The sequence below is a fragment of the Heptranchias perlo genome, chromosome 7 (assembly GCF_035084215.1).
Source record: "Heptranchias perlo isolate sHepPer1 chromosome 7, sHepPer1.hap1, whole genome shotgun sequence".
NCBI lineage: Eukaryota > Metazoa > Chordata > Chondrichthyes > Hexanchiformes > Hexanchidae > Heptranchias > Heptranchias perlo.
Genome location: NC_090331.1, coordinates 97,986,469 through 98,003,619, shown reverse-complemented (window position 1 = coordinate 98,003,619; position 17,151 = coordinate 97,986,469). Strand labels below are relative to the sequence as shown.

The 17,151-nt window shown below is 60.9% G+C and overlaps 1 protein-coding gene across 1 annotated transcript in view; it reads right to left on the bottom strand.

Annotated features, from left to right (window-relative positions):
- Positions 1-17,151, bottom strand: part of cps1 (carbamoyl-phosphate synthase 1, mitochondrial) — a 345,020-nt gene that overhangs the window by 286,860 nt on the left and 41,009 nt on the right. The window contains exons 4-7 of the mRNA XM_067988237.1: positions 11,597-11,686; positions 8,821-8,949; positions 8,504-8,610; positions 6,337-6,478 (exon numbers count right to left, since the gene is read on the bottom strand). Coding sequence (XP_067844338.1) covers positions 6,337-6,478; positions 8,504-8,610; positions 8,821-8,949; positions 11,597-11,686 — 468 coding nt within the window. The remainder of the gene's footprint in view (positions 1-6,336; positions 6,479-8,503; positions 8,611-8,820; positions 8,950-11,596; positions 11,687-17,151) is intronic.

Genomic DNA, 17,151 nt, shown 5'->3' with positions numbered 1-17,151 from the left:
GGTGGAGGAGGAGGAGGAGGAGGAGGAGCAGCCAGATCATCAGCAATGGTGGAGGAGGAGGAGGAGGAGGAGCAGCCAGATCATCAGCAATGGTGGAGGAGGAGGAGGAGGAGCAGCCAGATCATCAGCAATGGTGGAGGAGGAGGAGGAGGAGGAGCAGCCAGATCATCAGCAATGGTGGTGGAGGAGGAGGAGCAGCCAGATCATCAGCAATGGAGGAGGAGGAGGAGGAGGAGCAGCCAGATCATCAGCAATGGTGGAGGAAGAGGAGGAGCAGCCAGATCATCAGCAATGGTGGAGGAAGAGGAGGAGGAGCAGCCAGATCATCAGCAATGGTGGAGGAAGAGGAGGAGGAGCAGCCAGATCATCAGCAATGGTGGAGGAAGAGGAGGAGGAGGAGGAGCAGCCAGATCATCAGCAATGGTGGTGGAGGAGGAGGAGGAGGAGGAGCAGCCAGATCATCAGCAATGGTGGAGGAGGAGGTGGAGCAGCCAGATCATCAGCAATGGTGGTGGAGGAGGAGGAGGAGGAGCAGCCAGATCATCAGCAATGGTGGAGGAGGAGGTGGAGCAGCCAGATCATCAGCAATGGTGGAGGAGGAGGAGGAGGAGCAGCCAGATCATCAGCAATGGTGGAGGAGGAGGAGGAGGAGGAGGAGCAGCCAGATCATCAGCAATGGTGGAGGAGGAGGAGGTGGAGCAGCCAGATCATCAGCAATGGTGGTGGAGGAGGAGGAGCAGCCAGATCATCAGCAATGGAGGAGGAAGAGGAGGAGGAGCAGCCAGATCATCAGCAATGGAGGAGGAAGAGGAGGAGGAGCAGCCAGATCATCAGCAATGGTGGAAGGGGAGAAGAATAAGAGAGAGACAGGGAGTCAAGCTCAGTCCCAACCACAGAATCCTCGGACATCGATTGCACCCCTGCATTCCTGTGTCACGGCCTTCCCCCATCCCACCCCGTATAACTGGCTTTTTCACTCCCAAGTTCCAGCTCACATCCTTACATCCGGGGACAATTAGATAGTGTTAGTGAGAATGTAGCACTAGTCACTCAGAGTACAGAGCAGCGGGGAGTGGGTGATGGGGTCACCATCCCAGGTGACTCAGAGTACGGAGGAACGGGGAGCAGGGACACCTTCCCAGGTGACTCAGAGTATGGAGGAGCGGGACGGGGAGCAGGGAGCAGGGACACCTTCCCAGTGGCAGTCGAGGAAAAGCCAGTCCACAGCCTGAATTATGGGTCCCAGATCTCCTGGGATCTCACTTGAAACAAAGGATGATCGAGGAATATCCCACCTACAGGCAGCCTCCAAGGTCAGTCTCAAGAGGATGGGCGGCAACTGACAGCCCTCATTTGTGGCAACATAAAAAAATAGGAGCAGGAGTAGATATGGCCCCTCGAGCCTGCTCCACCATTCAATAAGATCATGGCAGGTCTACAGCCTCAACTCCACTTTCCCGCCCAATCCTGATATCCCTTGTTTCCCCTAGAGTCCAAAAATCTGTCTATCTCAGTCTTGAATTTATTCAACGACTCAGCATCCACAGCCCTCTGGGGGAGAGAATTCCAAAGATTCACAACCTTCCGAGTGAAGAAATTTCTCCTCATCTCAGTCTTAAATGGCCTCTTATCCTGAGACTATGCCCCCTAATTCTAGACTCCCCAACCAAGGGAAACAGCCTCTCAGCATCTACCCAGTCAAACCCTCTCAGAATCTTATGTTTCAATGAGACCCCCTCTCATTCTTCTAAACTCCAGAGAGTACAGGCCCATTGTACTCAACCTCTCCTCATAGGACAACCCTCTCATCCCAGGAATTAATCTAGTGAACCTTTGTTGCACCGCCTCTAAGGCAAGTATTCCCTTCCTTAGGAAAAGAAATGAAAACTGTACACAGTACTCCGGGTGTGGTCTCACCAAAGCCCTGTACAATTGCAGCAAAACTTCCTTACTCTTATACTCCAACCTCCTTGCAATAAAGGCCAACACACCATTTGCCTTTCTAATTACAACATCAGGGATTCAGATCCTGAGCCCTGTGGATAGGCAGCGTCTGGAGGTGCCCTGCCTGAGACTGCCGTCTCACAGGACATCAGCATATTCCAGGCTCTGGCCTTCTGCCCCACCGCACCACTCCAGTGACACACACAGGAGGCATCAGCAGGTACATGCTCCAGAGATCCAGTCACCAGCAACTCCCTGAGGAATAAACTGCCTTGAGAGGAGAGCAGCGTCAGTCCCAGGAGCAACCAAGCCCCCTCAATATCCTGGGCCTCAGGTTGTACCTGGGGCTAACACTAGAATAGGGGAAAGAAATGAGTGTTTAGTCACAGGGCAAGCACGGGGTCAGGAAAGGTGGAACTGGACTGGAGGATTTGTCCATGACTTGAAGGTGGAGGAGAGGGCGTTACAGCAGTGGTGACCAAGGTGGGCTGCGTTACACAGAAGAGGACATTTCAGCAACAGCTGTGTTCCATAAACAAAAAGCATAAATACAGATGCGGGACACCTGAAACAAAAACATGTTGTTAACACTCAGTGGGTCAGGCAGCATGTGTGGAGTGAATGAAGGAGTTAATGTGTGAGGTGTGGACCCTGTGTCAGAATGGGAGGATATTACAGACCAACATCTAAAAAAGGAACCGAACAAGAGGGAGAGGAGGGAAAAACAGACAGGCAAAATACATCTATCTGTAGAGCACTGAAATGGGGAAGAGAAGGTGGATCAATGGCTGGAGTGGTATTAGCAGGAGACAAGAGAAGGCCATTTACATGGGTGTTTCCAGGACTGGAGAATTTTAGCTATGAGGGAAGATTGGATCGGCTGGGGTTGTTTTTTTTTTAGAACAGAGGAGGCTGAGGGGAGATTTAATTGAGGTGTATAAAATTATGAGGGGCCTGGATAGAGTGGATAGGGAGGACCTATTTCCCTTAGCAGAGAGGTCAATAACCAGGGGGCATAGATTTAAAGTAATTGGTAGAAGGATTAGAGGGGAGCTGAGGAGACATTTTTTCACCCAGAGGGTGGTGGGGGTCTGGAACTCACTGCCTGAGAGGGTGGGAGAGGCAGAAACCCTCATCATTAAAAAAATTCTTGGATGTGCACTTGAAGTGCCGTAACCTACAGGGCTACGGACCAAGAGCTGGAAAGTGGGATTAGGCTGGGTGGCTCTTTTTCGGCCAACATGGACACGATGGGCCGAATTACCTTGTTCTGTGCCGTCTAAATTTTCTGGTGATTCTATAATGAGAGAAATCAAAGACATGCAAGATACAGAAAGTGGGAACAGCTGAAGGAGGTGGTGGTGGGAGGGGGGAGAAGAGGTGAGGGAGACAGAAAAGGAAGCAGCAAAAACTGAAAGCAAAGCAGGTTCTCATGGCCTTAACGGCTGGGAAATGAAAAAAAGAGGTTTACAGAAAGAGAGCAGATCCCCCCGTGGGCACAGCGTTCCACCGACAGGGCCACGCCTGAAATGTTAACTTGTCTGTTCTATCAACAGGTGCTGCCTGACCTGCCAGGTGTTTCCAACATTCGCTGTTTCTACATCGTGGGGAATACTAGATTCCCGAGGCTTCATTCCCACCTGCAGTAATCGTTAAACAAACTTCCACGGCAACAGCTGCACCTTATATTTCTCATTCTAACTTACCCCTGGTGCATAGGGTGTAAATACAGGAAATTTAAAGCCACTGGCCCTCATTTAAATAGTTAGATAAGGTGGTAAAGAAGGCATATGGGATACTTGCCTTTATTAGCCGAGGCATAGAATATAAGAGCAAGGAGGTTATGATGGAGCTGTATAAAACACTGGTTAGGCCACAGCTGGAGTACTGTGTGCAGTTCTGGTCGCCACACGACAGGAAGGATGTGATCGCTTTGGAGAGGGTGCAGAGGAGATTCACCAGGATGTTACCAGGGCTGGAGCGCTTCAGCTATGAAGAGAGACTGGGAAGATTGGGTTTGTTTTCCTTGGAGCAGAGGAGGCTGAGGGGGGACATGATTGAGGTGTACAAAATTATGAGAGGCACAGATAGGATGGATACTAAGGAGCTTTTTCCCTTCGTTGAGGGTTCTCTAACAAGGGGACATAGATTCAAGGTAAAAGGCGGGAGGTTTAGAGGGGATTTGAGAAAGAACTTTTTCATCCAGAGGGTGGTTGGAGTCTGGAACTCACTGCCTGAAAGGGTTGTGGAGGCAGGAACCCTCAACATTCAAGAAGCATTTGGATGAGCACTTGAAATGCCATAGCATACAAGGCTACGGACCAAATGCTGGAATATGGGATTAGAGTAGACAGGGCTGATGGCCGGCGCGGACACGATGGGCCGAAGGGCCTCTATCCGTGCTGTATAACTCTATGACTCTATGACTCTACAGAGAGGCTCAGCGGCCGGATCACAGAAAGGGACAAATTTGCTGTTCATTTTTTGAGGCGGAAACAGTTTGCACCACAATTTGCTGGCCAGTCAAGCGAGTTGTCCCAATTTTAGGCCCAGAAACTTCCAAAACAGGGTGGAATTTCAGGCTCCCTGATTCTAGGTTTATAGGAGTGAAATTTCCTGTAGGGGTGCAATTGGGAAGTTACACCCGAAATTAAGCCCATTCGTGTACCCAGTTTATCGATGTCTATTTACACCATATATTCATTGTTTTATAGTATGGAAGTTAGAGTTTCAAGCCATCTAACCTTCATTCATTTTTAATGAGACATACACTGATTCCTTCAAAATACAGAGCAGGTCTCTAAGAACACAAAGAAAGTTTAAAACAAACACTAATAAAACACCAGAAAGTGACTGTTTACTGCTGCACCTAAAGTTCTGGGCTTAATTTTACACCCATTTTGAACCAACACAATTGCAGGAAATTCATGTAATTTAGCCTGGGTCGCGGACCCATTATAATGGGGTGTTCGGGGTAGGGATTGATAGACGGGTGTAAAAGATCAAGGAAATTAGGGTGTAGTGCAAGAACGGGCACAAGTCACTTACACCCAAGTTTCCGTGACCTTTTGCACCTCATTTACGCCGTTTCTCTGGCACACGTTGGCAAACTAGACCGCGCCGGCTTTAAACGCGGTCAAACTAGGCCGCGCCGGCTTTAAACGCGGGCAAACTAGGCCGCGCCGGCTTTAAACGCGGGCAAACTAGGCCGCGCCGGCTTTAAACGCGGGCAAACTAGGCCGCGCCGGCTTTAAACGCGGGCAAACTAGGCCGCGCCGGCTTTAAACGCGGGCAAACTAGGCCGCGCCGGCTTTAAACGCGGGCAAACTAGGCCGCGCCGGCTTTAAACGCGGGCAAACTAGGCCGCGCCGGCTTTAAACGCGGGCAAACTAGGCCGCGCCGGCTTTAAACGCGGGCAAACTAGGCCGCGCCGGCTTTAAACGCGGGCAAACTAGGCCGCGCCGGCTTTAAACGCGGGCAAACTAGGCCGCGCCGGCTTTAAACGCGGGCAAACTAGGCCGCGCCGGCTTTAAACGCGGGCAAACTAGGCCGCGCCGGCTTTAAACGCGGGCAAACTAGGCCGCGCCGGCTTTAAACGCGGGCAAACTAGGCCGCGCCGGCTTTAAACGCGGGCAAACTAGGCCGCGCCGGCTTTAAACGCGGGCAAACTAGGCCGCGCCGGCTTTAAACGCGGGCAAACTAGGCCGCGCCGGCTTTAAACGCGGGCAAACTAGGCCGCGCCGGCTTTAAACGCGGTTAAACTAGGCCGCGCCGGCTTTAAACGCGGTTAAACTAGGCCGCAGATCAGTAGTTTCAGCTGGTGCAGAAAGAGCTTTATCTTCCTCACCTTTTCCCCTCGAGTACTTCCCACTGATGGGGCAGACTCCTCACCAGGCAATGGTTCCCCAGGCACGGCCCCTTCACCAAGCGCTCGTTCTTAACAATGGCATCGAGACAGTGAGCTATGGCAGACTACTCAACCATAGAGGGCATCACAGTGGAGCCTGATCCTGCCTCACCACCACCTTCTCAAGGGCAATTAGGGATGGGCAATAAATGCCGGCCTCGCCAGTGACGCCCACATCCCATGAACAAATTTTAAAAAAAAGTCCACACCTGTCCACTTCCAGCAAGGGTCAATGGAGAACAGGACAGGGGTAGAGGCACCAGAGGTAGCGAGACCAGCTGTGACTCTCTCACCAAGGCAGATCGCGACTCTCAGCACAGGCTGCTACAAATCTGGGGCTTTCTTCATCTGTATGGTTCAGCTACTCAGTTGCTTAAGCAAGACCACCCTCGGGGATCACGTGCAACATACCACATTACTGAACAGCCTTGTATCACTCTTACAATAGCACTTGTGCACATGTGAATAGAACTCCTCCTGCTCACCTCGTTGGTGCCATCGTTAGCATTGACGAACATTGCCTTCCATCCTTCTGGCAGAGTTGAACTATCGATGGCGTAGCCATGGTTCTGAGCAGTGATGAACGCCTGTCCATTCATTACATTCAGCACTGGCTGGTTCTGTCCTCTGTAGGGGAAACAGCAGTTTGGTAGGCAGGCAGTTTTGAAGCATCCATCAGCCAGTTCTAGCACTTCCAACATGATCACATGGTTTCATGCCACTCGCAGTTCCTAAGTAACGGCCAGCTCCACACTCTGTGGCCCAGTGAGGTAAGTAGCCTGATGGGTGCAGCATGAAACGGCACTGTTGCTGCAGGCTATGGGGCACCTTGGCTGCACTGTGGTCAAAGTGTGTACATTTGGGCAATGGAGGTCCAGGGTCAAATTCTGCTCGATCAGAAGACTCGAGGCCAAGCAGCAAATACCAACACCCTTTTATACCCAGACCAAGCAGCAAATACCAACACCCTTTTATATCCAGACCAAGCAGCAAATAGCAACACCCTTTTATACCCAGGCCAAGCAGCAAATACCAACACCCTTTTATACCCAGACCAAGCAGGCGAACATGTTGACTCTGCTGAATGTTCAGGTCCCGTGGGAAGCAGGTTCGGGCAGTTCCAGCCCAGGTTCTAGTTGAGCTGGAGCCGACAACATTAACCTGCCAACAATATGACACCCCAACAAGAACGAGTACAAATACCACCCCTCAAAACAAGGGCATAGTTCAATATACTGGACCAGAATCCTCCTAGTCACTGTTCTATTCCAAATAATAATTTTGACACTGTCCCATTATCGCTTTCCCCAACATGGACAGCTCCCTCTGGTGCTGTAGAGTCAATGATTCTGGAGCTTCAGGTACTGAGGAATCTTTATCCTGCCCTTTTCAGACCATTAGGCCTGGGTTATCCTCTCCCTGCTGGAAGAGGATTGGGCAGCAAGTTCCACCAGCCACCTCGGCTTTGCAGTGATCCTGACCCAATTTAGTGGGCAACTAATCAGGTGGGGCGAGCTCCCCACCGGTAAGATGTCGGCCACCACTGCCCACACCACCCCAACAGGAAAATTCCAGCTATATTGCAGCAGGACCACCACTCCATTTAAAAAGGGGCAGGAGAACATCGAAGATCAAGGAGGGACCTGCAGTTTATCAACCCTGGGCTGGATCGAGGCTTATCAAGGCAAAGATCTGAAACCTGACTGGAGGGTCACGAGCCCACTGAAAGGTCCTCTCCTTAAAAAGAGAGACAGGGAGACCAGGCTGGGTAGGTGCGGGATTGGAGACAGAGAGACCAGGCTGGGTGGGTGCGGGATTCGAGACAGGGAGACCAGGCTGGGTGGGTGCGGGATTCGAGACAGGGAGACCAGGCTGGGTGGGTGCGGGATTCGAGACAGGGAGACCAGGCTGGGTGGGTGCGGGATTCGAGACAGGGAGACCAGGCTGGGTGGGTGCGGGATTCGAGGCAGGGAGACCAGGCTGGGTGGGTGCAGGATTCGAGACAGGGAGACCAGGCTGGTTAGGTGCGGGATTCGAGGCAGGGAGAACAGGCTGGTTAGGTGTGGGATTAGAGACAGAGACCAGGCTGGGTAGGTGCGGGATTAGAGACAGAGACCAGGCTGGGTAGGTGTGGGATTAGAGACAGAGACCAGGCTGGGTAGGTGCGGGATTAGAGACAGAGAGACCAGGCTGGTTAGGTGCGGGATTCGAGGCAGGGAGAACAGGCTGGGGAGGTGCGGGATTAGAGACAGAGAGACCAGGCTGGTTAGGTGCGGGATTCGAGGCAGGGAGAACAGGCTGGTTGGGTGCGGGATTCGAGACAGGGAGAACAGGCTGGGTAGGTGTAGCAGGATCACATCCCCGACAGACATTAGTGAACCAACTGGTTTGTTGTGAAAGCCCAGCAGCTTTAAGTCAGTTTGCTGGTGTTAGTACAAACATTAGCAGATTTATCCAATTCAATTTCATGAGCTGCCATGGAGGGATTTAAACTCTGGGTCGCTAGTCCAGTACCACAAGCACTACATGACCGCACCATACTCCCAACCGTACACAGAAAGAGCCAATGCAGTCTGAAGGAGAGAAAATTGGAAAAATAATAGAGACTGCAGCAACTACTTATAGAGGAGATAGCCCCAGAGTTTCTGGTACCTGTTTCCCATCGGTAGTTTGTAGCAATTGGCACCCACAGCTAGTGCTGTCAGCTGGTTCCCCATACAAATACCAAACACAGGCTCTGGCCGATCACTTCCAAGTACCTAAATAACGGTACAAAACCAGCCATCAGTTACAGGAAAAGGACTACCTGCTGTACTCCTGCAGAAATGCTGCAGTGCACACCACTGAAACACTCAACACTACATTCTGGTACAATACCGAGAATTAACGACACTGTAAAACATTAATCAGCAGCTACATACAACTTTCTAAAACTATAATGTGTGGGTAGAATCGGGCGAGGCTCTCACCTTGCGTAGGTTTGTTACCAGCTGTCCTGCCAACGAGGGATCTCCTGGGCCATTGGACAGGAAGAGTCCATCGTACTCCATGTTACTGAAATCATAATCCCAGGGAACTAAATGTAATTCAACACCTCGCTGGAAAAAATGGGAAAGCATTTACCACCATATTCCTTGGGCCTCATTAAAAGATCATTAACTTGGTAGCTTGTTGAAAGTGGTTAAACCGCTCAGTCATACAATAAAAGAAAGGATTTCCTCTGCCTTCCCATGAGCTCTAGTGGGTAAAAATTATTGTCTCAATAACAGTGACCGCGGTGCCCCAGTAGCGGGGGGGGGTAATAGTGACCGCGCTGCCCCGTTAGCGGGGGGGTAATAGTGACCGCGGTGCCCCGGTAGCGGGGGGGGGGTAATAGTGACCGCGGTGCCCCGGTAGCGGGGGGGGGGGGGGGGGGTAATAGTGACCGCGGTGCCCCGGTAGCGGGGGGGGGGGGGTAATAGTGACCGCGGTGCCCCGGTAGCGGGGGGGGGGGGGTAATAGTGACCGCGGTGCCCCGTTAGCGGGGGGGTAATAGTGACCGCGGTGCCCCGGTAGCTGGGGGGGGTAATAGTGACCGCGGTGCCCCGGTAGCTGGGGGGTAATAGTGACCGCGGTGCCCCGGTAGCTGGGGGGTAATAGTGACCGCGGTGCCCCGTTAGCTGGGGGGGGGTAATAGTGACCGCGGTGCCCCGGTAGCTGCCGGGTAATAGTGACCGCGGTGCCCCGTTAGCTGGGGGGTAATAGTGACCGCGGTGCCCCGGTAGCTGGGGGGTAATAGTGACCGCGGTGCCCCGGTAGCTGGGGGGTAATAGTGACCGCGGTGCCCCGGTAGCTGGGGGGTAATAGTGACCGCGGTGCCTCGTTAGCGGGGGGGTAATAGTGACCGCGGTGCCCCGTTAGCGGGGGGGTAATAGTGACCGCGGTGCCCCGTTAGCGGGGGGGTAATAGTGACCGCGGTGCCCCGTTAGCGGGGGGGTAATAGTGACCGCGGTGCCCCGTTAGCGGGGGGGGTAATAGTGACCGCGGTGCCCCGGTAGCTGCCGGGTAATAGTGACCGCGGTGCCCCGGTAGCTGCCGGGTAATAGTGACCGCGGTGCCACGGTAGCGGGGGGGTAATAGTGACCGCGGTGCCACGGTAGCGGGGGGGTAATAGTGACCGCGGTGCCCCGGTAGCTGCCGGGTAATAGTGACCGCGGTGCCCCGGTAGCTGGGGGGTAATAGTGACCGCGGTGCCCCGGTAGCTGCCGGGTAATAGTGACCGCGCTGCCCCGGTAGCTGCCGGGTAATAGTGACCGCGCTGCCCCGGTAGCTGGGGGGTAATAGTGACCGCGGTGCCCCGGTAGCTGCCGGGTAATAGTGACCGCGGTGCCCCGGTAGCTGCCGGGTAATAGTGACCGCGGTGCCCCGGTAGCTGCCGGGTAATAGTGACCGCGGTGCCCCGGTAGCTGCCGGGTAATAGTGACCGCGGTGCCCCGGTAGCTGCCGGGTAATAGTGACCGCGGTGCCCCGGTAGCTGCCGGGTAATAGTGACCGCGGTGCCCCGGTAGCTGCCGGGTAATAGTGACCGCGGTGCCCCGGTAGCTGCCGGGTAATAGTGACCGCGGTGGCCCGGTAGCTGCCGGGTAATAGTGACCGCGGTGCCCCGGTAGCGGGGGGGGTAATAGTGACCGCGGTGCCCCGGTAGCTGGGGGGTAATAGTGACCGCGGTGCCCCGGTAGCTGGGGGGTAATAGTGACCGCGGTGCCCCGGTAGCTGCCGGGTAATAGTGACCGCGGTGCCCCGGTAGCTGCCGGGTAATAGTGACCGCGGTGCCCCGGTAGCTGCCGGGTAATAGTGACCGCGGTGGCCCGGTAGCTGCCGGGTAATAGTGACCGCGGTGCCCCGGTAGCGGGGGGGGTAATAGTGACCGCGGTGCCCCGGTAGCTGGGGGGTAATAGTGACCGCGGTGCCCCGGTAGCTGGGGGGTAATAGTGACCGCGGTGCCCCGGTAGCTGGGGGGTAATAGTGACCGCGGTGCCCCGGTAGCTGCCGGGTAATAGTGACCGCGGTGCCCCGGTAGCTGGGGGGTAATAGTGACCGCGGTGCCCCGGTAGCTGGGGGGTAATAGTGACCGCGGTGCCCCGGTAGCTGGGGGGGTAATAGTGACCGCGGTGCCCCGGTAGCTGGGGGGTAATAGTGACCGCAGTGCCCCGGTAGCTGATCTCAGCAGTTAGCATCTCTGGGCTCGGGAATGGAGGTGGGAAACTAACCAGGGTTCCCATTCCATCAGGTAACAATTGCATTGGGCTTGGCTGTGAGGCTCTCCTCAGTCGAATAGCCTGTGGACTCACCACCTGAGATCACACCCAAGGAATGGTCAATGGGGAAAGGTCACACTCCCACACAAATCAGAGGCAGGTCATCCCTGGGGACATCAAAAACACCATGACCTTGAATCACATTGAGCCAATGCTTGGACAAACTTTGATGCATTCTTAGCAAAGGAATTTCACACAAAGGAAATGAATAATCATGGCACAAACACTCCTTCAGCACAGTGTCAAGGCCCGTATTTTACAGACCAATATTGGGACACTAATGGGCCAGGTTCCTCATCCTCCCCCCATCATAGTAAACCAAGACAATTTAAGAATCGTGCTGTAGGAGAAACTGGGGATTGTAAGGGGCCCCCAATGGTGGAGTAACACAGTGAAATAACTAAAAGCAAAGAGGTGTTGAGTGAGGACGAGGAGCAGGCGTAGTTACCTTCACAAGGAGACGGATGATGTTGTGTTTTACACCACAGTCCACTGCGACTATTTTGATTGGGTTCCCTTTCCCGTAGACTTTAATTTCCTGTTGAAGGACAGAGTTGTAAACACACTTACCACCATTTCATTCAAACAAAATGTTCACCAGTAAACTATCAACTTTAACACCATGGAACCGTATCACGTGTACAAAAACTTTACACACTCCAACTCCTCGGGGCACAGCTTCAACAAGACAGCATGTCAGTGATCAGGAACAGGACTGGCGACCGAACCGGGGCGATTTCAGACACACCCAGTGACACTGTGCTGATATTAACAGTGTCACTGTAGCTCCCAGCCCAGACAGAAGTTGTAGGTTCTCAATCCTGGAATCTTAGGAATTCTCTCCCCCCGAGGGCGGTGGATGCTCAGTCGTTGAGTATATTCAAGGCTGAGATCGATAGATTTATGGACTCTAGGGGAATCAAGGGATATGGGGATCGGGCAGGAAAGTGGAGTTGAGGTCGATCAGCCATGATCTTATTGAATGGTGGAGCAGGCTCGAGGGGCTGAATGGCCTCCTCCTGCTCCTATTTGTTACGCCCCCCCCTCCCCCCGACCAGAGACACCGCCCCCCCCCGACCAGAGACACCGCCCCCCCCGACCAGAGACACCGCCCCCCCCCGACCAGAGACACCGCCCCCCCCGACCAGAGACACCGCCCCCCCCGACCAGAGACACCGCCCCCCCGACCAGAGACACCGCCCCCCCCGACCAGAGACACCGCCCCCCCTCCCCCCGCCCAGAGACACCGCCCCCCCCGACCAGAGACACCGCCCAGAGACACCGCCCCCCCCCCTCCCCCCGACCAGAGACACCGCCCCCCCTCCCCCCGACCAGAGACACCGCCCCCCCCTCCCCCCGACCAGAGACACCGCCCCCCCCCCTCCCCCCGACCAGAGACACCGCCCCCCCCCTCCCCCCGACCAGAGACACCGCCCCCCCCACTCCCCCCGACCAGAGACACCGCCCCCCCCACTCCCCCCGACCAGAGACACCGCCCCCCCCCACTCCCCCCGACCAGAGACACCGCCCCCCCCCTCCCCCCGACCAGAGACACCGCCCCCCCCTCCCCCCGACCAGAGACACCGCCCCCCCCGACCAGAGACACCGCCCCCCCCGACCAGAGACACCGCCCCCCCCCGACCAGAGACACCGCCCCCCCCGACCAGAGACACAGCCCCCCCCCCTCCCCCCGACCAGAGACACCGCCCCCCCCACTCCCCCCGACCAGAGACACCGCCCCCCCCCCTCCCCCCGACCAGAGACACCGCCCCCCCCCTCCCCCCGCCCAGAGACACCGCCCCCCCCCCCTCCCCCCGCCCAGAGACACCGCCCCCCCCACTCCCCCCGACCAGAGACACCGCCCCCCCCCGACCAGAGACACCGCCCCCCCCCGACCAGAGACACCGCCCCCCCCCCGACCAGAGACACCGCCCCCCCCCCCCCGACCAGAGACACCGCCCCCCCCCGACCAGAGACACCGCCCCCCCCCCGACCAGAGACACCGCCCCCCCCCGCCCAGAGACACCGCCCCCCCCTCCCCCCGACCAGAGACACCGCCTCCCCCCGACCAGAGACACCGCCCCCCCCCCGACCAGAGACACCGCCCCCCCCCGACCAGAGACACCGCCCCCCCCCGACCAGAGACACCGCCCCCCCCCCCGACCAGAGACACCGCCCCCCCCCCCGCCCAGAGACACCGCCCCCCCCTCCCCCCGACCAGAGACACCGCCCCCCCCCGACCAGAGACACCGCCCCCCCCGACCAGAGACACCGCCCCCCCCACTCCCCCCGACCAGAGACACCGCCCCCCCCCGACCAGAGACACCGCCCCCCCCACTCCCCCCGACCAGAGACACCGCCCCCCCCCCTCCCCCCGACCAGAGACACCGCCCCCCCCACTCCCCCCGACCAGAGACACCGCCCCCCCCCTCCCCCCGACCAGAGACACCGCCCCCCCCACTCCCCCCGACCAGAGACACCGCCCCCCCCCACTCCCCCCGACCAGAGACACCGGCCCCCCCCACTCCCCCCGACCAGAGACACCGCCCCCCCCTCCCCCCGACCAGAGACACCGCCCCCCCCCTCCCCCCGACCAGAGACACCGCCCCCCCCTCCCCCCGACCAGAGACACCGCCCCCCCCCTCCCCCCGACCAGAGACACCGCCCCCCCCCACTCCCCCCGACCAGAGAAACCGCCCCCCCCACTCCCCCCGACCAGAGACACCGCCCCCCCCCCCCCGACCGCCCCCACTCCCCCGACCAGAGACACCGCCCCCCCCCACTCCCCCCGACCAGAGACACCGCCCCCTCCCCCCGACCAGAGACACCGCCCCCCCCCCTCCCCCCGACCAGACACACCGCCCCCCCCCCTCCCCCCGACCAGAGACACCGCCCCCTCCCCCCGACCAGAGACACCGCCCCCCCCCTCCCCCCGACCAGAGACACCGCCCCCCCCCCTCCCCCCGACCAGAGACACCGCCCCCCCCTCCCCCCGACCAGAGACACCGCCCCCCCCCTCCCCCCGACCAGAGACACCGCCCCCCCCCTCCCCCCGACCAGAGACACCGCCCCCCCCCCTCCCCCCGACCAGAGACACCGCCCCCCCCCCCGACCAGAGACACCGCCCCCCCCACTCCCCCCGACCAGAGACACCGCCCCCCCCACTCCCCCCGACCAGAGACACCGCCCCCCCCCCTCCCCCCGACCAGAGACACCGCCCCCCCCACTCACCCCGACCAGAGACACCGCCCCCCCCCTCCCCCCGACCAGAGACACCGCCCCCCCCCCTCCCCCCGACCAGAGACACCGCCCCCCCCCCGACCAGAGACACCGCCCCCCCCCCTCCCCCCGACCAGAGACACCGCCCCCCCCCACTCCCCCCGACCAGAGACACCGGCCCCCCCCACTCCCCCCGACCAGAGACACCGCCCCCCCCCCCTCCCCCCGACCAGAGACACCGCCCCCCCCACTCCCCCCGACCAGAGACACCGCCCCCCCCCCTCCCCCCGACCAGAGACACCGCCCCCCCCCCTCCCCCCGACCAGAGACACCGCCCCCCCCCCTCCCCCCGACCAGAGACACCGCCCCCCCCCCTCCCCCCGACCAGAGACACCGCCCCCCCCTCCCCCGACCAGAGACACCGCCTCCCCCCCGACCAGAGACACCGCCTCCCCCCGACCAGAGACACCGCCCCCCCCCCGACCAGAGACACCGCCCCCCCCCCCGACCAGAGACACCGCCCCCCCCCCGACCAGAGACACCGCCCCCCCCCCCCCGACCAGAGACACCGCCCCCCCCCCCCGACCAGAGACACCGCCCCCCCCCACTCCCCCCGACCAGAGACACCGCCCCCCCCCCACTCCCCCCGACCAGAGACACCGCCCCCCCCCCCCCCCCGACCAGAGACACCGCCCCCCCCACTCCCCCCGACCAGAGACACCGCCCCCCCCACTCCCCCCGACCAGAGACACCGCCCCCCCCACTCCCCCCGACCAGAGACACCGCCCCCCCCCACTCCCCCCGACCAGAGACACCGCCCCCCCCCCTCCCCCGACCAGAGACACCGCCCCCCCCGACCAGAGACACCGCCCCCCCCGACCAGAGACACCGCCCCCCCCACTCCCCCCGACCAGAGACACCGCCCCCCCCACTCCCCCCGACCAGAGACACCGCCCCCCCCCTCCCCCCGACCAGAGACACCGCCCCCCCCACTCCCCCCGACCAGAGACACCGCCCCCCCCCCCCACTCCCCCCCGACCAGAGACACCGCCCCCCCCCTCCCCCCGACCAGAGACACCGCCCCCCCCACTCCCCCCGACCAGAGACACCGCCCCCCCCACTCCCCCGACCAGAGACACCGCCCCCCCCACTCCCCCCGACCAGAGACACCGCCCCCCCCACTCCCCCCGACCAGAGACACCGCCCCCCCCACTCCCCCCGACCAGAGACACCGCCCCCCCCCTCCCCCCGACCAGAGACACCGCCCCCCCCACTCCCCCCGACCAGAGACACCGCCCCCCCCACCTCCCCCCGACCAGAGACACCGCCCCCCCCACTCCCCCCGACCAGAGACACCGCCCCCCCCACTCCCCCCGACCAGAGACACCGCCCCCCCCACTCCCTCCGACCAGAGACACCGCCCCCCCCACTCCCCCCGACCAGAGACACCGCCCCCCCCCACTCCCCCCGACCAGAGACACCGCCCCCCCCACTCCCCCCGACCAGAGACACCGCCCCCCCCCACTCCCCCCGACCAGAGACACCGCCCCCCCCACTCCCCCCGACCAGAGACACCGCCCCCCCCACTCCCCCCGACCAGAGACACCGCCCCCCCCCACTCCCCCCGACCAGAGACACCGCCCCCCCCCTCCCCCCGACAGAGACACCGCCCCCCCCACTCCCCCCGACCAGAGACACCGCCCCCCCCCACTCCCCCCGACCAGAGACACCGCCCCCCCCCACTCCCCCCGACCAGAGACACCGCCCCCCCCCCTCCCCCCGACCAGAGACACCGCCCCCCCCACTCCCCCCGACCAGAGACACCGCCCCCCCCCCTCCCCCCGACCAGAGACACCGCCCCCCCCACTCCCCCCGACCAGAGACACCGCCCCCCCCCACTCCCCCCGACCAGAGACACCGCCCCCCCCACTCCCCCCGACCAGAGACACCGCCCCCCCCCCTCCCCCCGAACAGAGACACCGCCCCCCCCACTCCCCCCGACCAGAGACACCGCCCCCCCCCCCTCCCCCCCGACCAGAGACACCGCCCCCCCCCACTCCCCCCGACCAGAGACACCGCCCCCCCCCCTCCCCCCGACCAGAGACACCGCCCCCCCCCTCCCCCCGACCAGAGACACCGCCCCCCCCACTCCCCCCGACCAGAGACACCGCCCCCCCCTCCCCCCGACCAGAGACACCGCCCCCCCCCCCTCCCCCCGACCAGAGACACCGCCCCCCCCCCACTCCCCCCGACCAGAGACACCGCGCCCCCCCACTCCCCCCCGACCAGAGACACCGCCCCCCCCACTCCCCCCGACCAGAGACACCGCCCCCCCCCCCCCTCCCCCCCGACCAGAGACACCGCCCCCCCCACTCCCCCCGACCAGAGACACCGCCCCCCCCCCCCCGACCAGAGACACCGCCCCCCCCCGCCCCCCCGACCAGAGACACCGCCCCCCCCCCCTCCCCCGACCAGAGACACCGCCCCCCCCCACTCCCCCCGACCAGAGACACCGCCCCCCCCACTCCCCCCGACCAGAGACACCGCCCCCCCCCCTCCCCCCCGAACAGAGACACCGCCCCCCACTCCCCCCGACCAGAGACACCGCCCCCCCCCACTCCCCCCGACCAGAGACACCGCCCCCCCCCCCTCCCCCCGACCAGAGACAGCGCCCCCCCCCCTCCCCCCGACCAGAGACACCGCCCCCCCCCACTCCCCCCGACCAGAGACACCGCCCCCCCCCCACTCCCCCCGACCAGAGACACCGCCCCCCCCACTCCCCCA